At 32.5% G+C, this 15,600-nt stretch overlaps 3 protein-coding genes and 1 long non-coding RNA gene across 6 annotated transcripts in view; 1 reads left to right on the forward strand and 3 right to left on the reverse strand.

The window, feature by feature from the left end:
• Positions 1-272: 272 nt before the first annotated feature.
• Positions 273-1,151, reverse strand: LOC108749366 (ribonuclease H2 subunit C). The gene is made up of 3 exons (XM_018487998.1): positions 915-1,151; positions 424-656; positions 273-343 (listed from the first exon to the last, which is right to left on the reverse strand). The coding sequence occupies exons 1-3, from the start codon at positions 1,060-1,062 to the stop codon at positions 323-325; spliced, it is 402 nt and encodes a 133-aa protein (XP_018343500.1). The 5' UTR covers positions 1,063-1,151; the 3' UTR covers positions 273-322.
• A 1,173-nt stretch (positions 1,152-2,324) lies between these two features.
• On the reverse strand, positions 2,325-4,701 carry LOC108749470 (protein FAM98B). The gene is made up of 5 exons (XM_018488222.1): positions 4,451-4,701; positions 3,928-4,294; positions 3,540-3,830; positions 3,148-3,446; positions 2,325-2,901 (listed from the first exon to the last, which is right to left on the reverse strand). Exons 1-5 carry the CDS (start codon positions 4,486-4,488, stop codon positions 2,349-2,351), a joined length of 1,548 nt encoding a protein of 515 aa, XP_018343724.1. The 5' UTR covers positions 4,489-4,701; the 3' UTR covers positions 2,325-2,348.
• Positions 4,702-5,158: 457 nt separating this feature from the next.
• Positions 5,159-12,265, forward strand: LOC108749469 (leucine-rich repeats and immunoglobulin-like domains protein 3). Of its 3 annotated transcripts, XM_018488221.1 has the most exons (15): positions 5,159-5,351; positions 5,557-5,659; positions 7,811-7,882; positions 7,964-8,107; positions 8,231-8,368; positions 8,441-8,581; positions 8,697-8,984; positions 9,124-9,267; positions 9,344-9,582; positions 9,686-9,832; positions 9,958-10,272; positions 10,393-10,695; positions 10,792-11,067; positions 11,352-11,639; positions 11,782-12,265. In XM_018488221.1, the coding sequence occupies exons 1-15, from the start codon at positions 5,333-5,335 to the stop codon at positions 11,898-11,900; spliced, it is 2,736 nt and encodes a 911-aa protein (XP_018343723.1). In that variant the 5' UTR covers positions 5,159-5,332; the 3' UTR covers positions 11,901-12,265. The 3 variants fall into 3 exon arrangements, with proteins under 3 accessions (XP_018343723.1, XP_018343721.1, XP_018343722.1); XM_018488219.1 differs by having other exon boundaries at positions 5,159-5,659; XM_018488220.1 differs by having other exon boundaries at positions 5,159-5,659; positions 10,393-10,674.
• Positions 12,266-15,339: 3,074 nt separating this feature from the next.
• LOC108749511 overlaps positions 15,340-15,600 on the reverse strand; it is a 1,778-nt gene continuing 1,517 nt past the window's right edge. The window contains exon 2 of the long non-coding RNA XR_001939374.1: positions 15,340-15,565. This is a non-coding gene — a long non-coding RNA (uncharacterized LOC108749511). The remainder of the gene's footprint in view (positions 15,566-15,600) is intronic.

The following is a 15,600-nucleotide window of genomic DNA, read 5'->3' on the forward strand; positions in this document are numbered from 1 at the left end:
GCATTTATATAATTATATTATTACATTGAACGAAACAATGAAGTCCACAAATATCTAAATAGAAAATTCTTCAAATGTCACTGCTAATTAGGCTATAACAATACTACCACTATATCTGTCACTATCTCTTTACACATCTTAATCATAGAACATATGCAGGTCATTATTTGTGGCATAATCACGAGTATGATGCCATAAAAATAAATCTGTTATACAAAACATGCTTTTATTATTTTTTTCTCCTATCAAAGTATAAAAATGTAACATTCCATAAGAACATATATTTATTTGATATCTTATTAAAATAATCTGCTTCTGATATCTATGTTTCTGGTGAGTGTAACTAAAAATTATTAGAAAAATTTATTAGAATAATACAGTGTTAAAACTAACATATAACTTGCAAATGCAAAAAAAACTAACCACTTTAGCTATGTCGACCCAATCTAATGCTGCCACAAAAGCATCATTCTTAGATGGTATTTTATCATAATTCCAATACATTAACTGTGAAAAAGTTCCTGTGCAATACAAATTCCTGTCCTTATTTTCTGTTTCTGTCTTTTTATTCTCCATAAACATCATGCCTCTGAATCCAGCAGGTACAGTTATTTTTTTCCCTTGAAGCGGATAGCCACGAAAGGAACAATCATAATCTTTAAATAATCAAAAGATAAATTAATATCATATATCAACCTTAAATTCTCTTTAACTTTTTGATTCGTTTGTTACTTCAATTATTACATTTATTTAACGTGTCATGTAAATTATGAAAGTTAAACACAGAATGATAGATAAAAAAAATAAAATAAAATTTTACAGATTTATTTGCTTTTAACGTTGTCTATACTTTTAACATTGTTTGTACAAATATGCGATACTGAGGAAATTCTTTTCAACTTTCATTCACTCACATTCTTCATCTAGCTTACGAATGTAAGGCTTGAAAAAGGAGGAAACATTCGCAGCTTCGTCTCCATGAATTTTACATGGCATAAAATGTAACTCGGACTCATCTCGATTAACTAAATCTTTCTCATTAATGTGTAATCGTGTGACCATGTTAATTTAATACTATGCGAAGTAATAATTGTTTAATTCCGAAAAGTTTTGATGAACCTTTATTCTGTATGTATACATACAAACTAACCAATAATATTACGCTTATTATCATACCTGTTCTTTAGAACTTTTTGCACAGTTCATCTTTCTTCCTTTTCTCTCTACATTGGAGAGAAAAAGAGAAAAGGTAAACCGTGCAAGAATTATAGGTTAAAGAACAGACTCCATGATTTGGCGCCATCATGAAAGAATCATTTCTTCAAACAATATTTTTAAAGTTATCAGATTTTGAAAGTAAGATTTCAAAAATTACTAGGACACATGTAACTATATTTTTAAGTATGAGGATACAAAATTACTTTTCATTCAGTTTATGTAATTCGTTTAAGAAATAAAAAAATATTAAAAGGAATATTAAAAGGGATATTATTATGTATAATTCATGTACAGAAATATTTTTCATATATTGGGAATTTTGTATGTATTATTCTTGCACAAGTACATATATAATATTATTTATTTCATACATTTTGATATATATATGATGTGCGATTCAATATAAAATTTAAATGATTTAATTTACAGTCTTCATACTTCACGTTATAAATTAATTTCAATCCGCTACTTTTGATAAACGAACAACTATAATTCATTTCATACATTTTGATACATATGATGTGCGATTCAATATAAAATTTAAATAATTTAATTTACAGTCTACATATATACTTCGCGTTATAAATTAATTTCAATCCGCTACTTTTGATAAACGAACAACTATAGTATGTATTTACATAGTTACTGTACTTTCGATTTGTGTAGGAAACAATAATTATATTTACATATGTCTAAGGTCTTGGTTCGATTCATGCTGACAACGCTCATGAGCATCGTTTGTCTTCGTTTAACATTTGACAAACAAGGATGAAATAATTTTTAAGCGTTGTGAGCGTGAATCGCGGTCTAAATCGAATGATGAAATTAAAAACTGTCAATACAAAAGTAGCGAAAGTATACGAAAGTATATAGAAGTGCGATAAATAATATAAATAATTCTATCTTAATGCAATATTATCATTTCGAGTTAGCTAGCTGAAATTTAAAAATAACATGATTCAACAACATTATTATAAATATTCTGAGCTCAAACATTATTTTGAGACCAAATTTATGTGTGTGAGTATAATATAAGTGTAAGCGATGAGCATTACTATAATTATTTTAATAACTTTATCTTTTCGTGAGAAACTTCTGCTATCGTAAAAAATATACGTAAAGTGACATCTTCAGTATTGGTCTCTGCCCCTACTGTAGCCACCACGTTGGTAACTATTCGAACCAGAATTATTGGCACCTTGATTCCATCCACCTTGAACTCTGCCTCCTCCCCTTCCTCCTCCACTTTCCCTTCTGTCCTGATAGTAATTCCCTCGATTATCACCTCCATACGAGTCTCTCTGACCGGAATATTGCGGCTGTTGATAATTCTGATTCTGACCGTAACTTTGACCATAATTTTGATTGTAGTTCGTGCCGGAATCTCCACGATAAGATCCACCTCCACCACCGCTACCACCGCCTCTCTGATATCCTCCTGCATCTCTATGATCCGGATAACATTCTCTATGTCCATGTCCGGAATATTGAGATTGTTGCTGATAATTCAAGTTCTGGCCAAAGTTACTACTAGCGTCTTTATGATCTCGATAGCCGCCACCTCCACCACCTCCACCTCTACCGCCTCCACCACCTCTACCACCTCCGCGTCCTCTATCTCCACCTCCGCGTCCTCTATCTCCACCGCCACCGCGTCCACCTCCACCTCCTCCTCTTCCGCCCCTGAAAAAAAAAAAAAACAAAATATGTATGTACATGCAAATATATTATCATTTCATTATCTCTTGATTATAATCCCAGTCCTTTTACTCTATAATTTTTTTGGAGCGGAATCTCACTCTAAGGAGTGAAAAATTGAGCCAGTCTTGAAAAAGGATCAATTTTCAATCTTTAAGAATGAGAGATTTTACTCTTTAGAATGAGATATACTCTAAAAATTTTAGAGAATATATTATTTCATTAACTTACTGGAATGACGGAGGTCCTTGAACTCTATCCTTCTGCCATGGTGGCATCTCTGGTGGAGGTGGCTCTTGTTCGTATGGTCTACCACCTCTGTCCGGAACTGCTCCAATAATAACGCTGTTGATTTTACTTCGTGTGTTCTTGCGAACACTCGCATTACTTGTTTTCTCAATTATTGCTAGATCGTCTCTAGCTGCTAGTAAATCGGCCAGTGTCACTTTTGGTTCATTTTTCAGAGTCTTTCTTTTCTCGTTGTATTTATTGTTTACTTCAGTCTCCTGTGACTTTAATCTATCAGACCACTATAAGTAAAATTGCATAATTTTTAATGAAGTGATCATCGAATATATTGATCTGTATGTATAAACAAATATTTTTATAGCCTTTATTCTTACCAAAAATGATTGAACTGTAACGTCAAGACGTTTGAGCAACATCTCACGTCGAACTATATATTCCTTGTGCATTTCTTCTTGTAGCTGACCTAGTTTCTCCCACTGTTTAGCAGAAAGCTCGACATCTATAAGTGGTTTATCTAGATGATTAGGTGGTACAGTCTTTAGAACTTCTGATAACTTAGTTTCTAGCCGTGAAAACAATAAGTCAGGCGAAATATTGTCTGGTGGCTTTTGAAACTTCAGTATAACCAGCATATTTTTCAAAGTTCTCGCAGTGTCACTTTCATCCTGTAAACATATATCATTAAATCAGTATATTTTATTAAAATCTTTTACAATGTCAGTATAAAAAAAATATAATTAAGATACATTTAAAACTACTTACAATAGTGACTTCTATTTGCTTCTCTTCTTTAGGACATTTTACCTCCAATAATTTACAAGCCATAAGCTCTGTTGTTAAAAATTCTATAAGAATAGCTCTTTCAGATTCATTAGCTAGTCTTTGATTTATATGTCCAGTCATCAGTTTCTCATTTATACATCCTATTTCTTTAAGAAAGAAGCTTAACTCTAAGAGGAAGGAACTAGCATCGTCCGAGCTTGTTGTAGCATGAACAGTTTCGTCTATATCTATAAATGTCGCCAGTTGCTCGGTAAACCAGCTTACAAGACTAGTATAATCCGGCGATTTTGCGCCAAGTTTTAAGGCATTCAACAGCTTGTTGGCATCAAGCATCGGCCCAATGTATCTGTAAGATCATTGAAAATTCATTCTTTCGGCAAAAAAAAAATAAAAAATAAAAGATGCGACTACATTATAATAAAAATGCTTTAACCTAAATATCTAAGTCATCAATTCTTTTCAACTCCGGATAAATCCTTCGTGAAATAATCCAACTACTCACCCAACATCTTGGAGCATTTGCAACAGCTTGGCCTCCATTTCAACCGTCTTTCGGAAGGATTTCGGATATTATGGAATAAGATGTGCAACAAGCATATACCGTATATGTATTATCTGGAAATTAATGCAGAGACAAGCTACGCTTGAAACGTTTCGCTGCCTTGAATTCCCTCAGTTCCTCGATATATTCAATGCACAGAACCGGGTACCGGTTATGGTACTGACATAGATTAAATTGCACAATAAGAAGAAACCGAAGAAACAGCTCGGAGACCAATACAACCTGTTTTCAACGCTACGTTTCCTTATGCTCCGATCATTGAGTGGAGCTAAGTAAAGTTAGTGGAGCGCAATCAAACTATATTTCGTCGATTTCGAAGAGTTTAGATTTCCACAGTGCGAAATCCGAATTGCAATTCTTGGAAATTAGAAATTTTTGGAAAATTTTCAATAATGTCTCAACTATATTCTCCTTGTATTTTGTCGATTTTCGAAATCCTTGATTTCCTCGGTTTCGAAATCTCGGGGAATCAACTTACCCGTTTTCCGTAAGAACAGTAAATTAATTGGCTATATACCGCGTATTCTTTTCGCGACAAGTTTCCTCGTTTTACATGCGGAAGCATAAAGTAAAGATCGCGTCGGCCACCATTTCAGGCAATTCGCGAGATGGCGCGGCATTAGCGCGTACAATTGGAGTCGTTCCTGATCGTTCCGTACTCCGTAGGCGTCATCATGGTGCGTAGGTCACAGCGCTTCTGAGGGTGAAGCCGAGGAGTTTGTTTTGAATTGATAACGACGCGGATACATCAGCTCCTCGGTGGTGTTATGGTAACTCGCCCGGTCGCTGGCCTCGCCGAATTCGTTTCACGATGCCACGGCGATGATGCGACGCGGCAGCGGTAAGCATTGTCGCACAACCGTCTAGGGTCGGACTCTGGGTACACAGTGGTGTGCGTGCGTGTACGTGTGCGTGCGTATTGTGCGCGATGTCGTGGTGCTCAGAGAAGCGACTCGAGCGGAAATGGAACGTCGTGTTCCTGCTGGTCGTATGTTGGCTCGCGCTGAGCGTATCGTCGACTTACGCCGAGCCGAACGACAATACAGATCGCTGCCCAGTCGAGTGCTCCTGTCTCGGCAACCTGATTGCCTGCAACGAGCTGCAGCTAATCCAGGCGCCCAGCGGACTGCCACCGTGGACTGAGATCCTGTGAGTAAACGCTGTGATCTGCCGGTGGCAGGATGGCATTGATAAGATAGCGACTTTGGCTTTGTATACAACAAACGGCATCTAGGTTTCTCCTGCGATATCAGTCGGGTTTCACAGGGGATGAAACATGGGTTTTGTACACGGAGTACCTTCCATTCATCGTTTTCAGGATGAAGATGTGATAATGCTTTGTTACACGTTGAAAGAACTAGAGGATCTTACTGATTATAAGACCTGGCTTGTGTTATATGAGTTAACACAGATAAGATAAAAGAATTATAACAAAAATAAAATAATCACTGATATACTTACGATGGCTCGATGATCAGTGATTTTTATAATTTATTTTTATGCTTTTAAGATAGTTAGGAGCATGGAGAAATAATATTTAATGATAGATATTATAATATAAATTGATAATTTAATGTTTAAAAAAATCTGTTTCTTGTCTCTTACCTATAATTTGTTAAATAACAATATATATATACTAATTAAAAATTAATTTAATTGAATTAATATTATATAATTGAAATAATATTAAAAGGGAAACTAAAGTATGAATGTAATTTTTATTTTAAAATAATTTTTAAAACATTTTTATTTTAACAATTTCTAATAAAGTTGTCATTTTATGACAAAATATGATAATTTATTAAAGATGTTAGTTAACAATCCATGTGTTTGTGTCTCAAATAAAAGTTCACGAGCAATGACTATTATGCAGCAATTTATTATTTATTGGATAATAACTGTTATTATACTATATTGTTTGGAAGTCAAATCGAGGGGGAGTAATATTGGTTGTTATGGCTGCATGTGGGTTGCTTGTCCCTTCACTAAATGGTCAGATTGATGAAACTGGCTCTATAGAAATACATAGTCAGGTTTCTATAGCCATATAGGGTGTTATGTGTGATGATTGACTGTTAAGTCCTTCAATGCTCAGAATCAAGGATAGTAAGATCTAAGTGGGGAAGAAGAATTCATGTCTAAGAATTCATGTTTATGCTATTTAAGGTATTAAGATATATAATTATATAACTATAACATTTCTGCTTTCTGAAAGGTGTGTCTAAATAAGAAGAAAGATTTTAAGTAGAATATATTCTTTGTTACAGAGATAATTGTGAAATAATTCTTATATATTTATATTTATGTTGTATATTTATATTTATAAATTATGTTGCACATAATTTATCAGTATCATTATATAATGTTGAAATAGTTTAAGTTTATCAAACTATTAACATTACTGTTCGTAAATATTATATAATATCTTATAATAAATATAAAAGCAGAAACCTATTATTTTATATTATATTTTAAGATAATATACAGGGTGTTCGTTAAGATTAAAACGAAATTTATACTGAAAATGAGTGTGTTAATGAGTAGATTAAAAAAGTTTATATGAATTTATATAAATTCGAAAATGCTTCATTAAAGAGTCATTAATTTGCAAAGATTTATAAGCAGAATTATTTTTATAATTTGTTAGACAAAATTAAGATACAAAAAAATTTAAGCAGTAAGATGTCAGAAGTAAGCAAATTAACATCTTGATTTTGCTGTTGCTTACATTATTAACTTACATTTCTTGTGACTGGCCGATTCGCTTACTCAGCTTACTGCTTATGTTTTACTACTTTACATTTTTTGTATGCCATAGTCTGACTCAGAAATAAATGACTTTCAGTTATTGATTATATATCTTGATTCGTATAAACGGATTTTATAAATTATTACAATAGTTGTAAAAGTTGTTCGAAATTTTTTTCTTTTAAAAAAATGAATTCAATATCGAAGTCAATATCATATACTCAAAATTAGTTCTCTATTTGTATCAGTTTCTTATAAAGATACTGTTTAGAGACAGTTGAAAGTCAAGATATATAAACAATAACTGAGCGTCATTTTTTCTGAGTTAACAGTTCCCTCTATGGGTTATCAGAATTCTGCTTGTGAATTTTTGAATGTTTACAATTCTTCAATAAAGAATTTTTGAACATAGACTTATATGAACTTCTTTCATCTATTGGACTCCATGTTAACACTTATTATAAATAAATTTTTTTATATGTCTTTATACTCTAAGTATATACTCTAAGTATATATGTGTATTTATTTATATTATGTTTTTTTATTTTTTAGAGAATTAAAGGGTAATAATATTCCTAATTTGGAATTTGATTCATTGCTTCATTTAACGGAACTCAAAAAATTGTAAGCATTATAACATCCGTTTCTTAATATTTAATATTTAAAAACAAAAATGTTTATATATATATTTGTCTATAATTTCAGAGATGTAAGTGCTAACTTCCTCGGAGATAATTTTACTATTGCCTTGTCAGACGTAACACAATTGCGGGAACTCAGAGTGAATAAAAATCGTTTAACACAAGTGCCAGACCTTGTATTTGTTAAGAATATTACTCATCTTACATTGTAAGTACTCGGCACGTATAAATTGGAAAAGTTTTTTAAATATAATTTCATAAACAGTTATTAAATCGTTAATAGAATTTATGCAGTGGACCAATAATTATCAATATTTTAAATTTTCTATAGAGCCCACAATTTAATTACTAGTATAAATGGGACGGCGTTGTTTAATCTACAACAGCTTCAATATCTGGATCTCAGTGGGAATAAAATAAGTGTCCTTCAAAGAGGTTCTTTTCTTGCTCCTAATCGACTTACGCATTTGTATGTATTTTAATCTTACAAATTTATTACATTATATGTTAAATCCATTGTCTAATATTTGTTCATTTGAAGGAATTTAAATGCAAATCACATAAAGGTTATCGAAAATGGAAGTTTGGATAATCTTACTTCACTGGAGGAACTTCGCTTGAACAAAAACAATTTGACACAGTTGAAAGATATTTTCATAAATCTGGGAAAATTGCGAATATTGTAAGAATTTATATATTTTTTTAAATATCTTTATAATATTTATACATATGAAATATTATAGTAAGAAAGCAGTGTCTTCAATGTATTATCTATAATGTCTGTGATAATATTACAGGGAAGTGAATAGAAATAATCTACAACAAATACATGGATTAAGTCTGAAAAGTTTATTGAGCCTAAAGGAATTATATCTAAAAAGAAACAAAATTAATAAGTTAGACGATGGAGCTTTCTGGCCGCTTAAAGATTTAGAATTACTACATCTCGACTTTAATATGTTGACTACTATAAAGAAGGGAGGCTTATTCGGATTAGAGAATTTGAATAAATTAACTTTATCACACAATCAAATCTCAATGATTGAACCTCAAGCATGGGAAATGAGCCAAAAGATAGTAGAGCTGTTAGTAATGTTTTCATAATTTCATGAAATAAATTATTGTCTTTTTGTTGCAAATACTACAATTAAATGATGTGATACGAATGATTATAAATTTTTACTCTTATCTTTTATTGACTTTTGGATACTCATCTATTTTTAGAGACTTGTCACATAATGAATTGACTTCTGTAGAACGAGGTTCGTTCGAATCTCTCACGAAGCTTGAGAGACTTAAGCTGGATCATAATCAAATCGCATACGTATCGGATGGAGCATTCAATTATACGACAAACCTTCGTATCCTGTATATATTATTAATATTTATATTTTTTAATTTTAGCTATGTATTACTATGTTATAAACGCTACTTTGTTTTAAAGGGAACTCAATTCGAATCAGATATCGTACATGGTAGAAGATATCAACGGCGCATTTTCTCCGCTCGGTCAATTGGTGAAACTGCGCTTATCGCACAATAGAATAAAATCCATAAATCAAAATGCTTTTACTGGTCTGAATCATGTTGACGAACTTGACTTACTCGGAAATAATATTACGTCGATTCAAGAAAACGCGTTCCTTTCAATGTCTAGTCTGAGCAAACTTAAAATGAATACCGGTAAATTTAAATCTTACATACCAAATATATAAGAAAATAATTGTGATTTATTTTTGCTACTTTTATAATATATGTATAAATTATCTTCTTTATTTACACTTAGGAACCTTGGTTTGCGACTGTGGACTTCAATGGCTAAGTATGTGGTTACGAGAACATCCATACAGTGAAGCTCAGCTGCACTGTGGTTATCCGCATTGGTTACAGGGCATGTCGTTAACTCAATTACATTATGCAAATTTTACTTGTGGTCAGTATCATTATAAATAATTTTATACATTTAAATAAAATTGTGAATAATTTATATTTTGCACATTATTTATATATAATTTTACATTTTTAATTAAATTTTCTTTTTGTTATGTTTATTTATAGATGAATATCCAAAACCGCGGATTATTGAAGAACCTGCGAGTCAAATGAGCATCAAAGGAGACGATGTGAAACTGATTTGTCGTGCAACTAGTACTGCTGATACACCGCTCTATTTCACCTGGAAACATGATAATGTGGAGTTAAGTGACGTGAATTTACAGACCCAGCTCAGTTCCTCTGAGAGCGGAGTAACCGAGGCAACGTCCATTTTATATCTTACTAACATTACCCATTCTAAAGCGGGAAAATATCAATGCATGGTGTCGAATACGTATGGAACTACATACTCTGCCAAAGCCAAACTAAGCGTGTTGGGTAAATTAAATATATTCTGTCTTTAACTATGCTACTGAAGCTATATACATACTATATACATTTTATTAATTAACGATCTTTTTTTTTTTAATTTTAATCTTTACACATTTTTCTTCGTAGTTTTCCCATCATTCTCCAAAATTCCGCGTGATATACGAGTAATTGCTGGAAGCACCGCTCGTCTGGAGTGCTCTGCTGAGGGACAACCATCCCCGCAAATAGCCTGGCAGAAGGACGGTGGAAACGATTTCCCAGCTGCGAGGGAAAGACGAATGCATATGATGCCGACAGACGACGTACTATTCATAATAAACGTGAAAATGGCCGATAGTGGAGTTTATTCGTGCACTGCGCAAAATCTGGCTGGTGTTATTGTTGCAAACGCTACTCTTACAATATTAAGTAATGATACTATTTCAAAAAGTAATGCTATTTTTTTTTTAACTAATCGAAAGCATTTTTCGAAAATATAAAAATTATTCTTATATGTATAATACTTATAAAAATTTTTTTTTTTAGAAACACCGTCCTTCGTAAAACCGATGGAGAATAAAGAAGTAACGATAGGTAGCTCGATCGTGCTTGAATGCATGGCCAGCGGTTCGCCACGTCCGAAGTTATCGTGGTACAAGAACGGTAGTCCGCTGCAAACAACGGAACGTCATTTCTTCACTGCAGAAAATCAACTTTTGATCATCGTTAGTACAATCGCTAGTGACGAGGGTACCTACGAATGCAAGATAAGTAATTCACTAGGTAGCGTCGTCGGCGAATCGCATCTCACAGTCAAGCCAGGTAATTTTAATTATTAATATTACGATTGAAGGATTTTTATGCTAAGTTTCTCCTTGTTTAAACATTTTTTTACTTTTTTTAAATTAATAGATAATTAAAGAACTCTTGAAAATGTCAAACAATAAAATAATAAGAGTAAATGGAAACAAAGCACTGTAGTTGATGCACACTTAAAATAAATACAATAAGCTATCTTATTATTAAAAAGAATTACACACGCACACACAAGAAAAAATCTCACGTAAGTTCCAATAATGACAAAAGATTATTTATTTGATATGTAGCCCCGGTTTCCACGCTGAATGAATCCGAGATACTAGGCATAATAATAATAACCGTGGTTATTTGCGCGGTCATTACTTCCGTGGTCTGGGTGCTTGTGATTTACAAAACCAGACGACAGTTGAATTCCACGCAGGATGTCATCACGCAACCAACGACTGTTATACTAACCAGCGTACCAGAGGTACAAACGCAGCTGTACCTGGACACGAGCTCACAGCACAGTAAAGACAGTGGGACCGGAGACAGCACTAATCCTAGCAACGATCAACTACAATTATGTTTGCCCGGTAAATAATTTTTACATTGTTAAAGACTGTAAAAACATTAGTATTTCCATCATAAAACCGCAGTTTGTTACGTGATTTTATATTTAACATTAATGTATTTTATTGATTATCGCAAATAACGTTATGTCCTTATTTCTATCAGAAGAGGTCGTGATAAGCTCTGCCAATAACGATGAAGAAATGGGAACTATAAACGATCCTCTCTTGCATTACACGAATCATGAGCGACATGCGAGTGAAAACGTCGATAGCGCGGTCTGAAACGAAGACGCGAGTTGAGCAAGCAGAGTTAACATTTGTAGCGTTTCTGCAGTGAGTATTTGTGAACGCGGCTAATCTTTAAATCAGGATATAAATATTCTGCAAGTCGTGTACATTAACGAGCCATAGTATTATGAGGAGCAAGGACTTATCAGTCCCACTGTCAAAAAAGTGACCTATAGTGGACGTTGATCCGCCCGACAGTCCAATGCACAACAGAGTATTCATTACTATTGCATAAGGATCAGCGAGTCACATGCATAAGTACAACATAAGAAACGATAGCGAAACACTTACATCGTCATTGTATTTATTATTGACGCGACTCTCGTTCAATTGACGTAGAAACATTGAGCGATATAAAATGTAAATAGTTAGATTAAGGTCCTATAAAACTAGTATTATAGCGTGTATCGCTCATTTGGCGTCTCCTGGAAATGCAATGCTTGTACAGGTCTATCTTGCAGACAATTTTTCGGACATACAGTATTCAAGCGAGAACGAAAATCTGTTACAGATCATTTTTTTTTTTTTTTTTTTTACTATAATGATGTATATTAATTATCTGTTTAAAAATTTGATGTTAAGTTGAAGTTCCGCTTAATTGACTTGTGAAATGTGGCGCTTGTTGAACATACCAGAAAATTACTTAACACATTATGGCGTTAAACACATTTAAACGCATTCCCTGTAGCATGTATTCAGTAAATATTTATTCGATTGCACAAGTGTTGCACCTTTCCTAAACATAGCCATTGCGACGCGCGCGAGGACATTGCTATATAAACTATAAAAGCCACTATATTAAACCAGCCTTTTGTGATAGATATTTATTCTAGAGTTATTGCGTAGGCGGCTATTTATGAATGAGAAGAAAATATGAGAACAGAAATATTGCATTCTGGAAAAACGCAATTATTAACGTGGGTGGATGTATATTTATGCACCAAAGCGTTGAATTTAGATACTTTGTTTTCTCTCTTACTTCGCAGTCGTGTGCGACACTAAACCGTATTCTGGATTAATTTAATTCATTTACTGATCAAAATGTTGCTCACTATTAATAGATACATTGTGTTCCAGATATGTAGGATCTTTAGCTTTCGTAGGCATTTTCGTTAGTATTAATATCGACTAAGTTGAAACGCATACGACATGAGACTTTACGGATAATCTTCCACGTACTGTTACGTATAGTTTATAGTTGTTTTCAGGGTTTGAGTAGTGTTTGTGTTGGGGATCTCGAGGTTCTTCATTACTACATATTAATAATTAATAATTAATTATGAAAGATATAAAAATTTATTTTTGTTTTCCTCTGTGATTTTTGTATTTGCATATTGAAATCTGTATGATTGCGAGATATTTGGATCGAAGTTTTTATTATGTAACAATGTAAAAACATTTTTTTTGTTAATTGCAGTATCTCATTTTATTTCGTACTCAATCTAAAATATTTGAATATATTGATATTACGTCGTTATGGGATAAAGTTGTGTACTGTTAATAATATTAATAGCTTTTTCATAGTGTACTTGTGACAGTTTTTACTTATGAATATTTCGATTTATTCGATATGTACATTTTATATGTATAAGTAAAAGAACTTTTGAAAAGATGCTCTTTAGAAGAAAGAAACAGTAGGAGAAAGAGAGAGCGAGAATATTGTTTAATAAAAAGATTCAAACGCGATAACGCGATAATGATTATTATGAAAGTAAAAATTTCAACGAATGCCTTTACTGCATCAAATGGATATAATATTATTGGGAGAAAACTTTCGTAATATATATAATCTATATATTTTTCTATCACTTATATTGCAAAAAAAGAATTTTAAAAATCATATGAAATTCGCACAAAGACAAAGAGCCAGTACTACTTTAATTACTTAATTAACCGTAAATTCGCGTGATTCCTTCCATGAATTATTACTCCTTATTTACGCAAGTGTCTTATATGCGCAGAGTATAACGTGCTCATTACAAGTAAAATTCAAGTATTGTATAAATTAAAAATAGTCTATAATATTCCAATTTTGTGTAACTCGTAATGTATATGTTTAAACGATATGTGAAAGCAGTTTTTCGAATAAGATGGGGAGAAAAAAAGAGGATACATGTATGTTTTATTAATGTAGTCTGTGTAGAATTTTTTTCTCCTTATGAGTATTAAATTATATAGTCAACAGAGAGAGAGAGAGAGAGAGAGAGAGAGAGAGAGAGAGAGAGAGAGAGAGATGCTCTATTGCGACATGATTTTTAGGCTTGCGCCCGTGTGATACACCAAATAAGGCATCTGTTTCTCATTCAGTATTTTCCTTGTTATATAGTATTGTGTACAAATACAAATAATCATCTACAATATATCTTGTACGTTATTTATCCACAATATTAAAGCTTTTAACATCACTTACCTTATGACAAATTATCCTTAAGTTCTGTTAATAAAAGAAGAGAGGAATGCATAAACTTATTTCAGTATTAACTATAATTTTACTAAAAAAACTAATACTAATGAAGGCACCGAATAAATGTACATACACATATATAAACTTATTTATACATACACTTTTATCGAGATGACTGAAAAGAATTGCAGATAAAATTATCTTTGATCGTAATGCTCAATAAATATTTTCTATTTATAGATATATATCATTAGATGATTTTTCTAGATGCGACTGAGGCTTTTGTCTTCGATGTAATACGGATAGAGAGAAACCAAATGCAATGTACAGCAAAAATGTCCTACTTATTTCCAAGTATCACAATTATTCAAGTGTACATATATATAATACATATATTCTACAATCCTCTTTAATTTCGACATTTGTTGCTCGCTTGTATTTATCGCGCGGCTGAAATTCGCATTCTTTTCATATAATACATATATAATAATTAAATTTTTATTTCAATAATTCTTTTTTATAAAGAGCGAAATTGCTTGAGCGGAAGGTTAAAAAAATACGTAAGAGGGAGAATTATTTTTTCAGTACATTGTACTGAAATATTACCAAGTAATATATATGTACGTACGTGTGTTAACCTTGTTCTGTCCCTTAAAATATACGAGCAATTAAAAATCATCAATCCTTTATATATATGTAATGTATTTATAAAATTTAATTTTTTTATGCTGCGAGAGAGATCAATATTCTCTGATAATTCACCTGAAAACTGACATTTATTTTAACGCAAATCTGTGAAAAATACCATAGTATCACTTGCTTTTTCCACATAATTAATGTCACATCAGCAGAAACTTAACTCACTCTCGCACGTTTTCTGCTAATACTGCTATCGTCGTGAATAACATTATTCGCTAATTAAAATAGAACATTTACTACTTAATGCCGGATTATATAAGAGTAGATCTATATGAGATAATCTTAAAGAATTTTATCATGATGGGAAGAAAATCCAGTTCGCCGATTGCATTTTTTCTCGTGATGCGAATTTCGCCGCGTGTACGTACGCATTGAAATATAAGAAAACGCTTCCTTTGAGGTAGCATATCTCCAATACGAGACAATACATCGTTTATTTGCAATGCGATCCTCGTTACAACGAACGCCGAACGCGTGCACGATTCAAAAAAAACTACCGTCATACAAAGTTTAACAATTCGATCTCTTCACTTACATGATTATATCTAATCGATACCTGTGTAAAACTTTACTACATGCAACCACATCCCT

Source organism: Trachymyrmex septentrionalis, unplaced genomic scaffold (assembly GCF_001594115.1).
Source record: "Trachymyrmex septentrionalis isolate Tsep2-gDNA-1 unplaced genomic scaffold, Tsep1.0 scaffold29, whole genome shotgun sequence".
NCBI lineage: Eukaryota > Metazoa > Arthropoda > Insecta > Hymenoptera > Formicidae > Trachymyrmex > Trachymyrmex septentrionalis.

Bases quoted from the DNA above. Each gene is read 5' to 3' on its own strand.
- LOC108749366 (XM_018487998.1), bottom strand. From the start codon at position 1,062: ATGGTCACACGATTACACATTAATGAGAAAGATTTAGTTAATCGAGAT. The intron at 657-914 runs GTGAGTGAATGA...GATTATTTAAAG, and splicing joins TCGTAAGCTAGATGAAGAAT to ATTATGATTGTTCCTTTCGT. The intron at 344-423 runs GTTAGTTTTTTT...AATAATTTTTAG, and splicing joins GGGTCGACATAGCTAAAGTG to TTACACTCACCAGAAACATA.
- LOC108749470 (XM_018488222.1), bottom strand. From the start codon at position 4,488: ATGGAGGCCAAGCTGTTGCAAATGCTCCAAGATGTTGG. The intron at 4,295-4,450 runs GTGAGTAGTTGG...ATGATCTTACAG, and splicing joins CAAATGCTCCAAGATGTTGG to ATACATTGGGCCGATGCTTG. The intron at 3,447-3,539 runs GTAAGAATAAAG...TTTTACTTATAG, and splicing joins TTACAGTTCAATCATTTTTG to TGGTCTGATAGATTAAAGTC.
- LOC108749469 (XM_018488219.1), top strand. From the start codon at position 5,439: ATGTCGTGGTGCTCAGAGAAGCGACTCGAGCGGAAATGGAACGTCGTG. The intron at 8,369-8,440 runs GTATGTATTTTA...GTTCATTTGAAG, and splicing joins CCTAATCGACTTACGCATTT to GAATTTAAATGCAAATCACA. The intron at 8,985-9,123 runs GTTAGTAATGTT...ATCTATTTTTAG, and splicing joins AGCCAAAAGATAGTAGAGCT to AGACTTGTCACATAATGAAT.